General features: G+C 39.3%; 1 protein-coding gene across 2 annotated transcripts in view; it reads left to right on the forward strand.

The window, feature by feature from the left end:
* LOC120530892 (forkhead-associated domain-containing protein 1-like) overlaps positions 1-21,979 on the forward strand; it is a 106,226-nt gene that overhangs the window by 50,347 nt on the left and 33,900 nt on the right. For both annotated transcript variants that reach the window (XM_039755658.1, XM_039755659.1), the window contains 5 exons: positions 842-970; positions 6,059-6,148; positions 10,861-11,077; positions 13,770-13,869; positions 16,033-16,139. In XM_039755658.1, the coding sequence (XP_039611592.1) occupies positions 842-970; positions 6,059-6,148; positions 10,861-11,077; positions 13,770-13,869; positions 16,033-16,139 (643 nt within the window). The remainder of the gene's footprint in view (positions 1-841; positions 971-6,058; positions 6,149-10,860; positions 11,078-13,769; positions 13,870-16,032; positions 16,140-21,979) is intronic.

Consider the following 21,979-nt stretch of genomic DNA (forward strand, 5'->3'; position numbering starts at 1 on the left):
TATCAGCTCTCTCGTGCAGGTCTGGGTTGGGGAGCTCCGTCTGTGTTCCTCAGACTGAGACAGCATTTTCAAGGAGACCTCAAATTTGTCTTTTCCTGGATGAAAGAGGTGTGGTTTAGTTGAGTGCAGGGTGGCTTCTCAGAGCTATGTAGGAGGAAAGAGATGGTATTGTTGGCTGACACCCCCTTCTGTCCCGGAGGAGTATTGCATAATTTACCTGTGCTGCAAGGTGATTCTCAGGTGCCCATGCATGACAATATATAGATAACTGCACCTGCATTTTCTATTTAAGGCTCTCTAGTATAAGTCTAGGTCAGTTAGGGTTAAGTTAACTGACAACTGTAAACTTTCCCTATATGAGGGGTGTTTAATGAGTATGCCCTGCTATGAAATGTAAGCCAGTTTTGAATTGGTTTCTGCTGTTCAACCTCTGCTGCCAGGACAGGCTGTAGTCTGCTGTAGCCCTGAATGGATTAAGGAGGTTTAGTAACGTTTGCACGATATGCATTAGCATGGATATACATAAAATTGTGCTTTAAGACAAATTGGTATTACTTGCAGGATTTGTTCATACCTTTTTCATGATGCTGCAGGGATAGGTTTTTCCACTAACCTTTAGATTCAGAGAATTGGTGGATGGATGGTCCTTCCTCTAATGCATCCTCCTGTTGCTGCTGAGTATTTCAAGATTTAACTGCCATTACCTTAAGAAGGTCAGGTGCCTGTTTTAACATTTCAGTGTATACACTCTGCATTTCTTTTTTTGTAGTACAGAACTTTCCTTTCACAGCTGTACCCATCTGTTGTGCTTGTGCTTCATTCTGTCTCTTTCCATATTAAGCGTTTGCAAGAGTTGTTGAAAGAAGAGCAGAGCCGTCTGAATGAGGAGCGAAGTCGCTTGGCTGAGTCACTGAGTCACGAGCAGAAGAGACTGCAGGAAATGGAGACAAGCTTCAGTGAGCTGAATAAGGTCTGTGTCTACCTGATTCCCTACATGACTTTCCTCACAATGCTTTAAAGATCAGCATACTTATCTTGATTTTTTGGCTAATGCTTTTAAGACAGGAGAACAACCACACGATTTACACTCTTTTCTTGAATGCATTCAATGAGAAATTGAATAAAACATTCCTGTAATGTGAACCTTTTAAGGTAGCAACCCACAGAATGCATTGATTTGATAATGTGTTTTGAACTTTACTGCTATTCCACACTTTGTCCTGTTTGCCAGTTCTGCACGTGGTATGGTGTCCTCTTTTAACATTGGCATCCTTGGTTAAAAAACACAACAGGGAAAAAAGTCTTTATTGTTTATCCTCTTGATCTTTCATTCAAAATATGAGCAAAAATTGAACCTTTAATTGAAGGAAAAATGAAAGGGAAAAGAAGTTTTATTATGTGTTTCCCACAATTAGCACTTCTTCATTTAATACTTTGTTCAGTACCCCCATTGCCAAGATACCTGCTCTTAGTTTTTTCCTATAATACTTAATGAGGTTAGAGAACACATTCCAAGGGATCTGAGACCATTCCTCAATATAAAAACTCTCCAGATCCTTCAGATTGTGAGGTCCACCCTTGTGGACTCACCTCCTCAGCTCATACCACAGGCTTCAATCGGGTTTAGGCCAGGGGACTGGAATGGCCAAGGCAAAGCTTTGATTTTGGGGTCAAGAAATCATTTTTTGTGTTGATTTTGAGGTGTTTTTTGGCTCCCGTTGGAAGTTGTACCGCTGCTCAATTTTAAGCTTCCAGACAGAGACAGTCAGGTTTTGATTTAATATCTACCAATACTTGGAGTCCATGATATCATGTATATGTTGTCCAGGCCTTTGATCGATAAAACAGCCCTACAAGATCAGAGATCACAGTGGGGATGACGTACCTTTCTACATGCCTCTACACTAAACTTACCTCTGCTGCTTGTTGCTAAATAAACTCAGTTTTTGCCTCATCTGACCTTAAGAATTCATTCCCAATAAAAGTTTTGATAATGTTAGACATTGTTTGATGACGACAGAGGTGTTTTTCTGGCCTCCCTCCCAAACAACTTTCTTCTGGTTCTGTAGGTGGTGTCTGATCATAATTTCGGAGACCTTCTGATTTGTGTAGCTCATTTGTTGCACATTATTACTCTGTTCTCAAGTCTTTCCTAGAGAATCTGGCCTGTCTGTCACCTCATATTTATACCTCAGTGAAACAGGAAGTCTACACTGACCAGTTACGTGTTCCTACTCACACTGATGAACTTAAAATCATTAAAAAGAAATGGGAATATGATGCAAAAAGATGAAAAAGTGCTGTCTGTCTCCTGAAAAGTGATGAAAGGAAAAGCCCCTGTCTATCTGCATGCCTTTGATAAGTCAATGAGTGAAGCAAAGCAAGTGTGAAAAGAGACAAAAGTAGTGCTTATTCTGTGCAAATATTCTAAAATGGCCTGGACACATTTGTTGGTACCCCTCAAAAAGATTCCAAATAATTAGATTCAAGTGATTTTTCAAACTGTTTTCTTGAATTTGTATCACATAAGTCTCCAATTGTGCAATTAGTCATTTGGCTGATTTAAATGGAGGAAAGTCATCACTGAGCTGTTTGGTGCCATTGTGTGTCCCACACTGTACATGGACCAGAGAAAGCAAAGGGGGGACTTATCTGAGGAGATGAGTCTGAAAATTAGAGACAAGCATGTTAAAGGTGAAGGCTTGAAGACAATCGGCAAGGAGCTTGATGTTCTTGTGACAACAGTAGTTAGTATCATTAAGAAGTTTAAGGTACATGAGACTGTTGCCAGCCCCCCTGAACATGGCCACAAGAGGAAAATTGACCCCAGAATGGGCAGAAGGACAGTGAGAATGGTAGACAAAAAGCCAAGGACAACTTCTAAAGAGATACCAGCTGAACTCCATGGTCAAGGTCCATCAGGGTCTGATCACACCATCCAGTGAACTCAATAGAAGAAGACCCAGGAGAACTCCACTGTCGAAAGAAGAAACAAAAAAGCCAAACTGGAATTTGCTGTAATGCATATTAACAAGCCACATTACTTCTGGGAGAATGGCATCTGGACAGATGAGACAAAACTGGAGCTTTTTTGGCAAGTCACATCAGCACTATGTCCACAGATGAGCAAATGAAGCTTTCAAATAAAAGAACACCATACCTTCTGTGAAACATGGAGTAGGCTCAGTTAAGTTTTGGGGCTGCTTTGCTGCATCTGGCATGGGGTGCGTTGAGTCTGTACAAAGAACAATGAAATCTCAAGACCATTAAGACATTGTGGAGCAAAATGTACTTGCCCAATGTCAGAAAGCTCTGTCTCAGTCTCAAGTTATGGATCCTCCAGCAAGATAATGACCCAAAACACACAGCTAAAAGCAAACAAGAATGGCTAAGAGCAACGCATTCAACTGTTCTGTGGTGGCCTTCTATCCTATCAAACATCTGTGGAAAGAACTAAGACATGCAGTTGGAGAAGACCCCTTTCTAACCTGACACAGCTGGAGAAGTTTGCCGAGGAAGAGTGTGAACAGCTGCAGAAGTCTCATGGAGAGCTCCAGGAATCACTTGTTTGCAGTGATGGCCACCAAAGGTTTGAGGGTGTCATCATTTTTGTCCATACCATTTTCAATTGTGTTATTAATCAAAATATTCTTTTGAATCAAACCTCTAAAGCAAAATCTGATTTTTGTTAAATACGTAGTAAACAATGATGGGTGCCCATTACTTTTGTCAGTTTCAAGTTTTTTTTTTTAGAGATGATTGTGTGTTCCTTTTTTTTCATGGCGAGGTACCAACAAATTTTCCCCTGTCTTTGTCAGTGACTTAATTCCAAGACAACTCATGAGCAGGTGGTTGTCAGAGTGGCCTCCAAGTGGCTGTGTTGCAGAAATATCAGTAAAAGGGCTGCCTTCCATCACTGGGATACTGAACAAGCCATTTCCTCTGCCAGTCTTCCAGATGTTGAAATCTAGAAATACTGTATCATTTTTATATTGTAAATATAGCTTATATTTGTCTTAGCTCTCATCAAATATGTATTTTTGCACAAGTGCTGTTATTCTTCCTAAATAAAAATGATAAAACAGTTAACATGAAGCTCCTGTATGTACACATTTAACATTTGTACTGTATATTTAACTTGGTCTTTTATCAAAAGTAATTCACAGATCACAAGTTTATAATATAATTGCTTCTTCAAATGGAGCACTGCCGAGCTACGTGACTTACATGCTCTAGGGACTGAAGTCTCAACCTTAAGCCTTACAAATTCCATGGCAGAGCTGGCATTCTGCCTTTGAATATGTGTTTTGAGTTAAGCACCTTTATAAAATTGTATTAGCATTAACCTAACAAGCATCATGGACATTTACATTTTCTCTGGAAAATAATGAACTTTTCTGTAAAGCTAGGATGGGCTGCACTTTGAAGCACTGCTGAAGCTCCATACTTTATATTGCAGCTAATTTAGGGCCGGTGTACTTCTCACCCAGTATACCAGTTAAATATTCTCGCAGTTCTCTAATCAGACAGAAATTCAATGCATCCATCTGATGGATGCTTAGGTTTATTTTCACCTCTCAAAAATGGCCTTAAGATATCCTACCAGGACAAAATAATTAGCCCAGTGTTGCTTTTAATTGTTGTCTGTGTATTTGTGTATAAAGAACATTTGGAGTTTAAAGTAATTTAACTCGTAGTAATTTCATATGAAACTAGCTGTGCTACCTGACAGGTTGAAATCTAATAATTAACATAGACCTCAGCTTATTCAGCATTAATATTTGCTGTTCACCATCTACTATACTGCATTTTGTAATCCACATAGTAATAAAGGGCATTGCATTTGTCTTTCTAACTGATGGTGCATTATAAACATTTGCACAAGTAAAATGCTTTACTACAAATATTTGTGATGCGCCATCTGTTGGAATGACAAATGCAATGCATATGTCAGTTCTGTGCCATTTTGTGTGGGATTTGGAAAACATTGCTAATGTTTGTGGTGTGCCATTTGTTGGAATGACAAATACAATGCATTTTAGTAATACAAATGTTATTGACACACCATCTGTGGGAATGGTAGAGACATAGCAATCGGATGGACACACAGATAAGCAGACAATACAGACACTTACCTTTATATTAAGGTCGATGTTACCTCCAAAACCTGTATTGCAAAGTGTGAGATATCCTTATTATCTTGTGCAACTCTTTACTTTTGATCTTAAAAATAGTTATTGCAGATAGAATAAATTTTTTTTTAGTTTAGGATACAAGGCATATGTCTCTGTTATATGCCATTTGGTATGGGATTTGTAAAAGCATGGTTAATGTTTGTGATGCACCTTCTGCTGGAATGACAAATGCACTACATTTTATTCCTACAAAAGTTTGTGATGCCCCTTATTGTTTGTGATGTGCCCTCTGTTGGAATGACAAATACAATTAATTTTATTAACTACAAATGTTTGTGGTGCACCATCTGTGGGAATGGTAGAGACATAGCAACTGGATGGGCAAACACATACACAGAAACACTTTTATTAAGGTGGATGGTACCTTGAAAAGCCTAATATATTTTAAAGTCTGAGATATCTTTAAAATATTGTGCAGCTCTTTTGATTGTAGAAAAATGTTTTTTTTTAGTTTAGGAAGCTGTTTGCCATTCCATTCCCATTTGTGTCTAAAAATGCAACCAGCTTTCATTTCCATATACAGTCTATATTATATCTATTTTGTGAAAGGCCTAAAGAGCCTTTGAAAATCATTCTAATTGTTTTACATCCCTAACAAGTGTGATTTAAATGACTGCCTACTCTGTCATGGCCTAGAATTAAATCTAGTGTCCTAATTACACTAATCAGTGAAATCTTAATTGTAAAGTGAGATTAGCTAGTGAAATGATGTGCTCCATCTATTCAATTCACAGGCTCTGGCTGATGCCTGGTGCTCTTTTCTTGTGTGGGTAAAACTATCTCCATCAAAGAGATCAGGTTTATGCAGAAGTGCATGTGATATTCATTACTGTTTTCTCTTGAACTTCTTTTGTGTCTAACAGGTAATAGAAAAAAAATCAGGAGAAGAAGAAACCCTGAAATCAAGACTATCAGAGCTCCAAAAAGAACTGGAATCGTCCAGGAAAGCAGAGGTGAATTAGAAGATAATTGTCTTTAATGGGGCATCGTGTGGCTTTTAGTAACCTTTTATGCCAAATGCATTGCACATAGTACTGTTGCGCATTTACACATGTGAATACTTTTTGGGAAAATGTTAAAAATTAATCTGTCTGTCCCTCTTTGATACACAAGCTTGATTCCTGTAGTGCTTAAATAACCTCTGGCCCTTTGCACCTGCCAATTGGATAAAGTCGGTTTGCGAGCGTTAGTTTACACCGCGTTCATCTGACTGTCAATATTTAACAGCTGACCAGGATTCATCTGCAGATGGTGGCCTTCAGTGAAGATATCTACTGTATATTTTCTTTTTATGTTTGCTTTTATTTCAGGACTTCACTTTGTCTTTAAATGGCTATTGTCATCTCGTGAGTTGTCTTCATCAGGAACACAAGTAAAAGGAGGTTATGCTTTATAATGCACTGGTGAGGCCTCATCTGGAGTACAGTACTGTGTGCAGGTCTGGCCTTCAGGCTGTAAAAAGGACAAAGCAGCGCTAGAGAAAGCCTAGTGAAGAGCAACTAGGCTGATTCTAGGGTTACAGGGAATGAATTATGAAGAAAAATTTAAAGAGCTAAGCTTTTTAGTTAAAGCAATAGAAGATTAAGAGGTGAAATGATTGAAGTGTTTAAAATTATGAAAGAAATTAGTCCAGTGGATCAAGACTGTGACTTTAAAATGCGTTCATCATGAGGACACAGTTAGAAACTTGTTAAGGATAAATTTCACACAAACATTAGAAAGTTTTTCTTCACATAGAGAACCACAGACACATGGGATAAGTGACCAAGTAGTGTGGTAGACAGCAGGACTTTAAGGACTTTCAGAACTCGACTTGATGTTATTTTAGAAGAATTAAGTGGATAGGACTGGCGAGCTTTGTTGGGCTGAATGGCCTGTTCTTGTCTGGCTTGTTTTAAAGTTCTAAAAAGAAGTTTGACACACGACAGGAGAGCATTCAGTCCATCAAGATTGTTTGTTTAGCTAATAGCTAAACTGCCCCAGTATCTCATCCAGATTCTTCTTAAAGTTTGCCATTGTTTCGGCTTCATCTATATGACTCAATCATTTTTTTGGGACTCTCACAAAACTTTGACTAAAGAAGTGCTTTCTGGCTTCAGTCCTAAATGCTCTTTTCTTAATTTCCACTGGCGCCCACAAGTATGTGATTCACATTTAGTTGAAATTATTTGGCTGGGTCTACTTTAACAGTGCCTTTGAGGATTTTGAAGACCTGGATTAGGTTTCCTCTTCTCGAGATTTAACAGATTTAATTCTGTGAGTCTGTCACAGTACAACATGTCCTTAAGTCCTGGGATGTCCTTGGCTGTTCTCCTCTGCACAGCTTCATGTGCTGTTATGTCTTTCTTGTAGTGTGGTGACCAGAACTGCACACAGTACTCCAGATAAGGCCTTAATAGTGCATTATATAATCTGACCTGAACTTGCTTTGATTTATAGTCATCAGTTTTTTACAATATAATGTAACATTTTATTTACTATGTTTTTTAATCACTCCTGCACATTGTTTAGATCAAGAGTTCCCAAACTTTTTTCGGCTGCAGACCCCTTTACCAAAAACTTTTAAAACCATCGACCCCCTAGTCATTTACTTTACTTACTCAAATGAATACATTTGTACAGTACTCTTTATTAAATATTTCACTAGATATCAAACTGATCATCAAAAAGATAAAAGGACTACGGAATATGGCATTATCTTGTGCAACATTTAATATCGAAACCTGCACTAACGAAATTATAGCAAAAAAATACGAGCAGTGTTTTTTTACATTTTTGACATTTGACATTTATGAAATAAATATGTAAATTCAAAATAAGTACAAATAGTCCAAGCTGTACTGTCTGCATTTCTTTTTTGGTTCAGTCATATTATTATCTGAAGAAATAAAAACTTTTATTAACAAACAATTTCGACAGCCCCTGTGATAAAAAAAAAAACAATAAAGTATGTACTAAGAGACAATTTTTGTTCAGTCGAATAAATAAACTGTGTCCTCTGATTTTCTTTTTTGTAAGACTGCTGCTCAATAAATAATTATATTCAAAGTTCAAATCACGAATAAGTACATGTCACATCAAACTAACCAATTTCTAGTGTTTTATGAAAGCATGACCGTACAAGACTGATGGCTTCTGCTCATATCGAATATCCGTCGTCTCGTCCCGCTGCGAGGAAGTGCGGACATGCAACTGTTTTTCATGTCCACACTTGCTTTGATACGTTTGATAAGACAATGCACAGACATGTTAGTGCTACATGTATTTTCATGCATTCTTACGTGTGACTCTTTTAATGACACATTTTACCTTTTCGTTTGCAAGTTTGGTATGTAATGTATTTTTATCAAAAAAGTGTTTTTTTTTAATTATTTTACTTCTTAATTAGGTACCTATTGGAATCATAGATATTTTGAAGTATCAAACAAATAGCAGTAGTAAGGGGGTCTATTTTTGCTGTCGTCGACCCCCAATTCGACCCCTAGAAAGTTCAAATCGACCCCAGGGGGTCAATATCGACCACTTTGGGAACTCTTGGTTTAGATGATGAAAATCTTGTGTTGACATAAACCCTTACCTCCTTTTCAGATGCTGCTTCCTGTGTGACCATGTCTCCCATCTTGTATTTATAATTGATGTTTCTTTTGCCCATGTGTTGCACTTTGCACTTTTCTGTGTTAAACTGCATGTTTCAAGTGTTCATCCATTTGTAAAGCTTATCCAAATCTTCTTCGATTGTTTTTGCTGCCTCCTCACTGTCTGCCATTCCTCCACGTTTAGTGGACGGCCATCTTATCATTTGGTGGCTGGGTTGGTTGCCCCTCACGTGATTGGTGACAATGTGATGATGTGATGTCTCTTCCTTCCACTGTAAAAGAGAGCACCATGCTGTCCTTAGCATCCAAGTTTATGTGTTCAATGGAAAAAGAATCAACAACTAAAAAGGCTTGCAAATTTAGCTCTATAGCAGTATCAGAATATCTTTATTGTCATTGAAACAAATACATAATGAAATTAGGTGCAGTCCCTGCGGTGTCAAAATATAAATAAACATAATTACAAAAGGATAGGAAAGGATAAGAAGAAATGAGGTAGAACACAAAAATTCCACATAAGAACTTAATTGCACAAGATGCCATCTATTGCACTGCTGCATTGGAGGTGATTAGGTGGCATTCAGTGGCCTAATAGCAACAGGGTAGAAACTGTTATTCAGTCTATTAGTCTTTGTTTTGATGCTCCTATATCTTTTGCCTGATGGCAACAGTTGGAACATGTCATGAGCGGGGTGTGAGGAGTCTTGTAAGATGTTTTCCGCTTTCCAGAGGCAGTGAGAGCTGTGCAGTTCATCCAGAGAGGGTAAAGAACAGCTGATGATCTGCTGGGCAGCCTTTATGATCCGCTGATGTGTTGTGCAGCTGGAGAACCACACGCAGAGGCAGTAGCACAGGATACTCTCAATAGAGCAGTGATAGCAGGACACCAGCCGTTTTTGGGGGATGTTATTTTTCCTGAGGACTCTCAGGAAAGAAAGTTTCTGCTGAGCCTTTTTCACCAGCTCAGCTGTGTTTCACACCCCAGGGCAGGTCCTCCATGATGTGGACTCCCAGGAAGTGGAAGTCTGACATCCTCTCCACACAGTCCCCTCCAATGTAGAGTGGTTTGATGTCCATTTTCTTTTTCCTGAAGTCCACAATGAGCTCCTAGGTCTTAATTGTGTTCAGGAGCAGGTTGTTGTCAGTGCATCACGCTGTCAGCCGCTCCATTTCGTCCCTGTAGAATGTTGTACCATGTTAGCCATAGATTGATACAGGAGAAAGTAGGGTGAAATGACACCTTTTATTGGCTAACTAAATAGATTACAAATGCAAGCTTTCGAGGGTGGCTGTGGCCCCTTCATCAGGCAAGGTGTAAGGTTACACCTTGCCTGATGAAGGAAATTTAGCTCTAGTTAGAAAGAATTCAAATTTAGTTTGGTTTTGGATTCCATTTTCTTCTGGTTTGCATTTTTTTCAGTAATGAACTCTAACTGTGCCCAGGCCTTGTAGAGCACCATCTTCTTTCCTGGTTTTTTAAGTTCTTTGTTACATTAGGACATACGTGTTTTTCAAACTGACTGTGACCGGCACATCCTACCACGTTTTCCTGCTTGATGGCCTTATAGGCAGAAATCACTCAGCAGCTTTTTACATCACTTAATAGAGAAATTCCAAACTCTTAGATTAGAAATTCCTTCTATCACAGAGGAGCCCTCAAATGCAGAACTTAACATTTTCTTATCACAATTTTTGTCAATCCTAATGAGGCCATGGATGTAAACAGCTCTTTTCCACCATTATTCCTACCTTCATAACTTAACATTCTCAGAACGCTTAATCGAGTCAGGGCCATGGGGTTCCAGATCCTACTCCAACAACAGATTAGCGAGAAATGACATCTTTTATATTAAACTTGGATAAGGCTAACTGAAACAAAGCTTTGTGCTAGGTTTATAATCACACTGCGGGACAGTTGAGGGCAACATGATGTCATTTTAGAAACCAAGGAAATTGTTGAGCTGGTGATGGAGTGTGTGTTGCAAAAAATGTACCCTGCAATGTGATGGATACTGGGTAAACTCCTGAACCAGTCACTTTAAAGTGACATGTTAACTTTATGTCCTTAGGCTACACTGCGAGAAGATTTAAACACTCAGAAGAGCCACCGTCAAAAGGAGGCTGCTGCCGAGCAGGAGAGACACATGAGTGAAATAGCAGAGTTCAAAGAGCAGATCCACCAGCACTCCCGCACCATTGTTTCTCTGGAAGAGAAGCTCCGTAAGATGTCAGACCTGCTGCAGACTGCAGAGGTGGAGAAGTTGCAGATGCTTGAAAAAATCAAAAGTGAGAAGCTGCTTAAGCACATCTCGTTGAGGTGGCCTGAAGACACGGTGTGTGTCAGTAGTTGTAAAATGAATGCTGATTATGTCATGAAATAGAAGCCATGGCTGTGCATTTCTACTCATTTCTCTCATGCTGCTCACTTATTACTTCTTATTTGCTTTGCTTTACATTTGAATTCATTTCCGTTATTTTCCATTTGATTTTTAAAATCATAGTTCAACTCAGTAGAGTGTCAGATTCTGTATGGAAAAGGTCTCCAATCTTAAAATGCCATGACTACATCTCTCATTTTTTAGGGTCACCATCCTATCAGTTGGTAAGGAAACCATCTGTCCTTCCACTCAGCTCCATATTTAGTTGGTTTGTGCTTGAGAAAGGTCTTCAAACCTACAGGTGCTATATGCACTTTAAAATCTTTCCATGTTGCATCCTACTAGCCTTTTCTTCACTGAAAGTTCTACTACTGTGGTGTTCATTCCTTTCCTTTGTTCCTTCCCCTTAAAACCCAAGTTACCTAATCGTCAATAACTTCTCGCTTAATCTAACAACAGTTTCATCCTGGAGACTCAAAACTGTCTCTGAATTTTCTACCTAATCTCCATAGTGCTAAAGAGATCATTTGTCTATCTTGCTGTGTGAAGAAATCTAGAGTGTAGTCCTGGCACATGAGGCCCAAGAAGGGTGTGTTTTTATTCATAGAAGATTTCATTAAGATTATAATACAATACAATACAACTGATTTTAACTTTCTCGTATATGAGGTATAGGGAAAGTATTGTAATCATCCGATGATTCAATGTCAAGATTTTAGTGAGAATAACAACACTTGGTGTAAATGCCCCCCCCCATTTCAGGGCACCATAATGTTTGTTATAATTGGCATCACAGGTGCTTGAGATTCCTCAGGTGAGTTTCATTGTTTCATAAGATACTTTGGTGTGCTTGTACCCTTTGGAGTCTGCAGTTGCCATTGTTCAAGATGAGGAGGAGAGCTGTGCCAATGATAGTCTAATAAGCCATTATGAGGCTGGAAAACAAGAATACAATGATTAGAGACATCTGTAACACCTTAGATGACTTAAATCACCTGCCTGGAATATCATTAAGAAGAAAGAACACACTGGTGGGCTCAGTAATCACAATGGTAGGCCAAGGAAGACCACCATTGCTGATGCCAGAAGAATCCTTACAATGGTAAAGAAAAAGCCCCAAACGCCTGTCTGACAGATCATACACAGCCGTCAGGGGGCCGATATGTGTGTCAGAGATGACTATCAGCAGAAGACTTTGTAAACAGAAATACAGATGCCACACTGCAAGATGGAGACCACTAGTTAGCCACAAAAAACAGCACCTCTAGCAGGCCTGATTACAGTTTGTGAAAAAGGACTTGAAAGAGCCTGCAGAATTCTGGGAAAATGTCTTGTGGACAGACAAGACAAAGATTAACCTGATCACAGTGATGGCAAGAGCAAAGTGTGGAGACCAAAAGGAACTGCCCAAGATCCAAAGCAGACCACCTTATCTGTTAAACATTCTGGGGGTGTCATGGCTTGGGCACGTATGGCTGCTGGTATGCTGCATGTATGGCATGTATGGTCCTGGCACACTTCTCTTCATTGATGATGGAACTGCTGATGGCAGTGGCACAATGAATTCTGAGGTGTAGAGAAACATCTGATCTGCTCAAGTTCCAGTAAATGCCTCCAAACTCATTGGACAGCAATTCTTCCTAAAACAAGTTAATGACCCAGACATGCTGCTGAGGCAATACAGGAGTTTTATAAAGCTAAAAAATGGAAACTTCTTGAATGGTCAAGTTAGTCACCAGATTTAAATTCAATTGAGCAGGCCTTCCATATTCTAAAGAGAAAACTTAAGGGGACAAGCCCCCAAAACAACCAGGAGCTGAAAATAACTGCATTAGAGGCTTGGCAGGCCATCACCAGAGAAGACCCTCAGCACCTGGTGATGTCTGTGAATCACAGACTTCAAGCAGTCATTGCATGCCAGGGATACGTGACAAACTCCTGAATATGACGGCTTTAGTAGACCCGCCATTGCTGTGTCCCAGACTTTATGGTGCCTTGAAACTGGGGATGCCATGTAGAAAAAAAGTGTTGTGTGACCGAAGTGTATGCAAATCCCCTTAAATGAAAGTCTGTAATGTGCACTTTAATTACGATGTCTGAATTGTTTGTTTTGTAATTTTAAACTGTAGAGCAGAGGAGCAAATCAACGAAAAACGTGTCTTTGTCCCAAACATCATGGAGGGCTCTGTACACTGCAGAGTCGGGTGGTATTCCCACATCCTGAGAAGTCCTTTACCTCTAGCAGGCATTTACTGTCCTTTGACACAATTATGCAACACTTTCAAACAATACCTACTTTACTCACAAGCCCGATAATTATAGAAGTTTTAAGGGACCCTTGATATCATGACATAAGAACATGTGGCCATTGTTACTCAGCAGGTTCACTGAAGTAAAGCTTGTGTTAGAAATGTCTGAATTAGTACCCTCAGTCTTACTCATTAATGATTCTGAATCCTCAGGCAGTTTCTACTGATGTTTAAGTTTTTCAGCTGCTCTATAGTTCCTCCTTTCTCATTTTTATTTTTTTTTTGTGACAGCTCTGTTTATAATTCAAATCAGTACAGACCTGAGGTGTAAATTTTCACTTTACATTATAGATGTTGAACAGAGGCCACCCAGCAAGAAAACGATTGTGGAAGCCGTCCCTGCTGTCCATCACGAGGTGGAGTCACTACAGCACATGTGCACTCATCTCAAGTGAGTAAAGTGGGCGCTTAACTCCTGCTTTGTGATTTTTTTGGCAATTCTATATTGAATGTCTGGCCATCGGAAAATCATTCTTCTCATCTGAGAGGCAGCGATGACCCCAGGCCTGAATTTTAGAAAGTGAATTTTGATCAGTGCCAGTGTATTTGGCAGTCTCTAGTGAATTATTATAAGCCAGGCTGCCAAATCTGATGGCAAATCATGTTGTACTGATTGCAAGGACTGTTTGGCGGTGTGTAACGTGTAGCATTTTCCTCCAAGTGATAACACATGTATGTCTCAGATTAATTTGGCATATCACAGCTCTCCTCTGCTCGAAATCTGGTGTCTGTCAAGCAAACTTGATGATGAATAATGCACCAATTTACAAACCTTCAGGATCATAAGGACATTAATAATTTCTGGAGTATCATTTAATAATTTAAAGAGAAACATCTTCTGGTCTAATCATGGCCTAGGTGAACCATATGTACTATAAAATTGTGTAATTACATCTCTGTAAATTGGCTGGTTTCAAATCATTGTATGGAATATAAAGTGATTGGCAGTACCTTGAACCTAATGGGTTACAGTGTTATGAAACTTCAAAATTAAAAAAAGAACACTTGTTTCTCTGAGATGCCCGTGGATATTTTTTCTTTAAGCAGATTTTATGACTTGTGCACGTTCTAAATGAGTTCATGAATCATGCAATATATGGATGATAAGAAATGTGCCCTTCTCCCTTATGCAGTTCACCTATTTTCTTAACTCAGTTGTCGTTCACAGATCACACTGCTGTCCAAACTTACTCTTACTTATGTCACCACAGTTTAGATTTGTCAATCAGTCTGAAAGTTTGTGAAATCAGCCTGTCAAAAATGACATGAAAATGATGACACAATACCGACTTCACACAGTAGAAATTATGCCAGGATTGAGAGCTTGGCAAGCCTCAAAGTGAAAACATGCTCTCAGAAAAGGTTTGCAGATGTATTTAAAAAATTTCAAAACTAGGTTTTGATTTATTAAAAATTAAAAACTGAAATCTCATTCATATAAATATTCAGACCCTTAATTCTGTACTTTATAGAAGCCAATTTGGCTTCAAGCTTTGCACCTCGATTTGGGCAGTTTATTGAATGTTTCCTGGCAGATCCTCTCAAGCTTCATTAGATAGGACAGAAAGAGTCTGCAAACTGCCATCTTCAGGTCTTTCCACAGATGTTCTGTGGGGTGTAAGTCTGAAGGACAGTCACAGACTTGTCCTGAAGCCACTCCAGCAATGACTTGGCTGTATTCCTTGGGTCATTCGTCCCAGTCTCTGGAGCAGGTTTTACAGAAGGACCTCTCCGTATTTGGCTGCATTCATCCCTCCTTCAATTCTGACCTGTCTCCCTCTCCGTGCCACTGAGAATACCCCCATAGCATGATGCTGCCACCACCATGTGTCACCGTACAGCATTAGTCAGGTGATGAGCAGTGCCTGGTCTTCTCCAGACATAGTGCTTGGAGTTTTGCCCAAAGAGTTCAATTTTTGGCCCATCAGACCAGAGAATGTTTGTCTTCATGCTCTCTGTGTCTTTTAAATCCCATTTGGGTGCCATATCCCTTTTACTCAAGGGTAACGTCTGTCTAGCTATAAACGTCTTGTTGATGGAGTGCTGCTGAGATGGTCATCCTTGTGACAGGGTCTCCCATTTCAGCAGAAGACTTTTGTTAGAATGACCATTGGGGTTTTGGTCATCTTCCTGATCAAAACTTCTTGTTGCCCAGTTATTGAATTTGGCTCTAAGAAGAGGCCTGGTGGTTCCAGACTTCTTTCGTTTCACAATTATTGAGGTTTACAAATGGTTTTGTACCCATGCCCTGATCTGTGCCTCACCACAATTTGAGGTCTACAGAGAGTTCCTTGGATTTGCTTTTGTCTTGACATGCAGTGTGAGTTGTTGCACCTTCTTTACACAAGTATGTGTGTGCCTTTCTAAGCGATGTCCAGTCATTTCAGTTTGCCACAGGTCAAATTGTCAGTCAAATTCTCAACACATGTCAAGGATACATTTAATAAATTAATTCAATCTTTAAGACACAGACAGTGTGCAGAAAGTGAAGAGGTCTGATTATTTTCTAAATCCAGTGTAACTTTAATGGTGCTTGTGCTTGTTTCGTTTATAGGGAAGAGTTAGCTCGGTCGCAGCAGCAGAGCCTTTTACTGGAAGACACCATTGCATGTCTTAAAAGAGATTTAGCTGGCGCCACAGCCAGGTTGTCAGATGTCACAGGTAAGCTTTGTCATTATGTCATATCTATTCAGTGCAATTGTTCTAACCCTGAATAAAAAGTGATCAAAAATCCCAATTTCTGATTTTTATTTTAAAACCTTTCCATACATGGAAATGTCAGTCATTATCTGACCCTCTTAGTCCTGAATTGGGTCACAGGGGGTGCTGGAGACCACCCCAGCCAGAAGAGGGCGCAAGGCAGGATCAAACCCTGGACAGGGTCCATTGCAGGGCTAACACACACACACACACACACACATACACACATACTATGGCCAATTTGGTACTCAAATAATTACTATTAACATTTTAAAGCATTTCAAAACATAATACTATTTTAAAGGAAAACATCACATCTAGTAACAAATTCTACATTATTGTGTTAGATGAAGCTGTTCATGCAATCACAGCAGTCGTCCTTTTTTTTTCTGCAAATTTTTCTGTGTAGTTTGACTGGGGAAAAAGCAGACCACCATTCTCATTCATGCACTTGAGCCTGCCCAGGTAAAAAGAGTCTGAAGGCGAGCATCTCTGACGTTTAACCATATTAATACACACCAGGAGCAGACATGTTGGGATAAGAAATAACTTTGAAGTTGTGTTGTAGGGACTTTCTGCAGTGGAGTTTTTATTTTTTCTATACTAGGGGGCTTTGCCCCCTGCTCGATTTGCTTGTCAACCCCCCAATCTTCACTACGCGCCAGCCACTTCACGTCTCTGCCACTCACATATGTGGATTTCACTTTCACCATACAACAAATCTTTTAATCCTCTTGGATACGCCTCTTCATTGGGAAGAAACACTACTTTTCTAGGATGGTAACACGAATTAGACGATTTACAAGTCTCCGACTTAAAATTTTAATCCGAACAATATATTCAATCTCTTTTGCTGTTCCGTTATTTCACCAAGTAATAATTTCCGTTTGTTTGCGCTAATGCGATCTTTACTATCATTTTTTTGAGACTTTTGAATTTTAGTACTTTCATTATCTCTAACCTGCTCTGCATGTGTATCATGCCAACGACTTTGAACCTCTTTACGATGTTCTACTTTGCCATCTGCTCTCTGTCTTTTATTTCCAGCCCCGGGCGTTGTTAAATCTCTTGGCACAAAGTCTCGTCTCGCAGGACTTGAAAGTATCTCCCTGAAAAAGTCTTGTCTCGTCCCAGGATAAAAAGTCTTGTCTTGTCCCAGGATTTTTTATACAGTATAATAGAGAGACTATAACAATGCATAACTGTAAAGGGTCAGACAATGTAAGAGAATGAACTTTATAAGACACTAGTAACACATTTTTTGAATTTCTAAACTAGTATGATGTCACTGAAACATTAGATGTACAGACATGGACAAATGTGTTGGTCCCATTATAGCTCATTTGTGTGCCTGCTGAAAAGTGTTGACATGAAAGTGATTGCCCCCTGTGTACCTTCATACCTTTGATATTTCATTGAGTGAAGCAAAGCAAGTGTGAAAAGAAAGAAAAAGATATTCTAAAATGGCCTGGACACATTTGTTGGTACCCTTAGAAAAGATCCTAAATCACTGGTTCCCAATGATTTTACAAACTAGTTGCTTTCTTTATTTAGTATCACACATGTCTGCAATCGTGCAATCAGTCATTTGACAGATTTAAACGGAGAAAAGTCGTCACTGAGCTGTTTGTTATCATCGTGTGTCCCACACTGAACGTGGACCAGAGAAAGCAAAGGAGAGAGTCATCTGAGGAGAAAGAAAACGATAGACAAGCATGTTAAAGACAAAGACTAGAAGACCATATTCAAGCAGCTTGATGTTCCTGTGACAACAGTTGTTAATATCATTAAGAAGTTTAATGACCACTGGACTGCAACCAACCTTCCTGGATGTGGCTGCAAGAGGAAAATTGACCCCAGAATGGGTAGAAGGACAGTGAGAATGGCAGACAAAAAGCCAAGTACAACTACCAGAGAGACACAAGCTGAACTCCAAGGTCCAAGGCCCATGAGTGTCAGATCACACCATCCAGTGGACTTAATGGAAGAAGACCCTGGAGAACTTCAGTGTTGAAATAAAAACATAAAAAAGCCAGACTGCAATTTGCATATTAACAAGCCACAATGCTTCTGGGACAACATCCTTTAAAATAGATGAGACAAAACTTGAGGTTTTTTGGCAAGTCACATCAGTTCTATGTCAACAGATGAAATAATGATGCTTTCCAAGAAAAGAACACCATACCTTCTATGAAATATGGAGGGGGCTCAGTTCTGTTTTCGGACTGCTTTGCTGCATCTGGCACAAGGTACTTTGAGTGTGTGCAGAAAACAATGAAATCTCAAGACCATCAAGACATTCTGGAGTGAAACATACTGCCCAGTGTCAGAAAGCTCTGTCTCAGTCTCAAGTCATGGATCCTCCAACAGGATAATGAGCCAAAACACACAGCTAAACGCAAACAAGAATGGTTAAGAACAAAACATTGGACTGTTCTGAAATGGCTTTCTGACTTGAATCCTATAAAACATCTGTGGAAAGAACAGTCTGGAGAAGACCCCCTTCAAACCTGACATAGCTGGAGAAGTTTGCTCAGGAATAGTGGGCCAAACTACCTGTGGTCAGGTGCAGAAGTCTTACGGAGAGCTCCAGGAATTACTTCTTTGCAGTGATGGCCACAGGTTGTGCAGCAAAATATTAGGTTAATGGTCCCACCATTTGTATCCATGTCATTTTCATTTGTGTTATTATTTGAAATATTCTGCTGAATGAAAACACTAAAGCAAAGTCTGATTTTTGTTGAATACCAAATAAACAATAATGGGTGCAAATTGCTTTTGTCAGTTTCAAGCTATTTCAGAAACAATTGTCGGTTCTTTTTTTTTGTGGATGGATACCAACAAATTTGTCCACAATTGTACATGGGTTAGTTTAGCTATGCAAGCTACAACAAGACAGATTCTGTGAATTTTCAAAAAGAACATTCACTGCAGTGAACGTTGAAGCAACAGCGTTTTATTAATATTAGTAGATCCTTTTTTTTTTAGTTTTGGTATCCTGGTGAAGTGGACGTCTGTAAACAGTCATAGCAAGGCAGGAGTTTGTCACAGAGTCTATATAAGTGAGCTGTAGAATGTCCAATATGATGTTTGAGTTGATGTTCGACAGGGAGCATCCTGTCCAAGTTCAAGTTTATTGTCATATGAACTGAGTACGATGCGATTTTTACTTGCATAAACTCATGAGACAGTGAGGTACCCAGAGCTACACGGGTACAGGCAGAGGTTTACGTTACTTTAAAAGCACAAGTGTTTTCCACTGCATGTTGTTTCTTTACTACAATATACTGTGTTTATCTAATCTCCTTCCTGTGTCTCATGTACTGTGTACTGTGACGTTGTTATTTACTTGTCTAACTAATATACAACACATCGCCACACTCTTGAATCATAATCAGCTACTGTTACTAATCAAACAAGGAGCTCACCTTGGAACCTTCGTAATCTTCCTTTCTGAAAGTAAGCAAGAAGTTAGCAGAACCTTTTGGCAAATGCAGATTTGCAGTGCTCCACCAGGTGGAGATGTTATTAAAGAAACTAATTTATTCAAACAAATTGATATTTGACCACTTACACTGCCAACATTTACTCAAGTTTATATGTTTGATTTTGCTTTACAATAAAGTAATATTAATAGTGCACACACTAATACAGTCTCTGTAAAATGTGTTCACATTTAAATGTTCTCCCACTTTGATTCCCAGTGGATTTAATTTCTTGTTTTTAATGCTGATAAAAAATACACTTTATTTCCAAAGTGGAAACAGATTTTTGCAAAGTGGCCTAAATTAATTACAAATTTTAAACACAAATATCTGATCCCCTATAGGTCAATATTTAGTAGATGCACGTTTGGCAGCCATGACAGCCTTGACTTTGGAAAGGGCTCCCCTTGTCAGGTTTGCACATCTGGATGCTGCTTTTGTTTCACAGTTTTATATGCCAGACTGCTCAGCCTCTCTCAGCCTGCATGGAGATCACAAGTGAGCAGACTGGATTAAGATCTGGACTCTGACTTGGCCACTCCAAGATATTAAGATTGTTTTTTTGAAGCCATTCCTGTGAAGCTTTGGCTTTATGGCTGGGGTTGTTGTCCTGCCTGAAACCAAATGTTCTCCCAAGGCATCAGGTTTTCCTCCAGGATTTCTCTGTATTTTGCTGCTTTCGTCTGATGGTCACAAAGCTCCACTTTAGTTTCATCAGACCACGGGATCTTGTTCCAGCTGAATTCACAGTCTCCCATGTGCCTTAATAATACTGTCTGTTAAATATGAATTGTGGTGTTATTTTTGATAGAAACCTTGAGCTATTGAAACATGTGCATGGAATCCTTGGCTACACACCACAGTTCCTCAGTAACTTGTCAAGGTTCCTGTTCAAATCTTGTAGGGTTTCTTGTTCCCAACTCCAGTTACACTATATGGTGATAACTGTTTCCTGTTTTGTATACAGAATTACATGCCTTTTCCTCAGGTTGTGACATTAGAACATTAGAACAATCGAGATGAGATTGAGCCCAGCAAAGCTCACCAGTCTTACCCACTTATTTCTTCTATAAAAACATTAAGTCCCTAAAGTCCTTCTACTTTGTAGCTTATTCCAAGTGTTTATGGTTCTCTGTGTGAAGAACATTATGACGTTTTGACAATTCTAAAGTGAAGTTTAATGAAAAGACATCATTAAATGAAAAATTAAATCCTTATCAGAAAGATCCCTTGGTAGACCTGCCATCGAACAGGCAGAAGTGTTTTTCTTTTCCAACAACCTTTTGTTTAAATGAAAGACATGTATTTACTGTCTGTCTTCTCTTGAGGTAGATTATTTAATGCTGTTTATGTAAAACCAGGCCTCTGCTTTATTTTCTCTTGAAAAATCTCAGATTTAATTATAGTATTGTTACAAATGAAAATTAATCCCATATTTTAGAATAAAACTTAAAGTACAATGCATAAATACCAAATGGCAGTGCCCTATTGTCCATGCTTGGCACTAGAAAGTGCCCGTCACCATATGAGCATGGTTGATGGGTGTGGCAGGCCACGGAGAGAGCTTTATACTCAGGCAAGTGACTCAGCTTGTGGTCAGTTTACCCAGGAAGCTGAGGAGTGAAGACTGTAGACACTGTAGGCTGCTAAAGAGCTAACAAGGAACAGCCTGCCTGCTTTGATTTGATTTGCTACTTAAGGGCCAGGAAATGGAGTGACCCTGAAACCCCAATCTGGAGACAGGGGAGCCCCCAGATGGCCTAGGATTGCAAGACTTGGCTTATGACAGGAGCATACATACTTGATTTTTGGGTGTAACTTGTACATGAAAGTGGTGTTGTTTTGTACAACATCAGCTTCCTAAACCTTTGAGATGGGGCAGTCAGACCTCCATGGTGGGTCAGGTTGCCACAATATTAATAAAACAGTGTGAAGTGACTGTATATTTTGTATACATACATGAAAAATGTTATGGATTTGAAATTTCTTTTAAAAAGCATGCACTCGGCACTTGGAGTTAAATGTCATCTTATCTACCATGGGATCAACAGTAGCAGCTGTGACATGCTTCAATGTGTCATACCCAGAAACAGTACAGATTATTTTTATTTAAAAAATTTTCAGATGAAGAAAACGTTTGACGACAGTTGAAGAAGGTATTTACAAAAGCACAGGGCACACAATATTACAGTAAAAAGCACTCTGTCCCTCTTAGTCTTAACCTTAGAGGTCAAGATTGTTTCCTTAACATGTGGAGTAGCTGCACCCAATCTTCCCACCAGTGGGCCTTCCTCCTTTCTCTTTGTGAAGCAACTT

Source organism: Polypterus senegalus, chromosome 6 (assembly GCF_016835505.1).
Source record: "Polypterus senegalus isolate Bchr_013 chromosome 6, ASM1683550v1, whole genome shotgun sequence".
In the NCBI taxonomy this organism is placed as follows: domain Eukaryota; kingdom Metazoa; phylum Chordata; class Cladistia; order Polypteriformes; family Polypteridae; genus Polypterus; species Polypterus senegalus.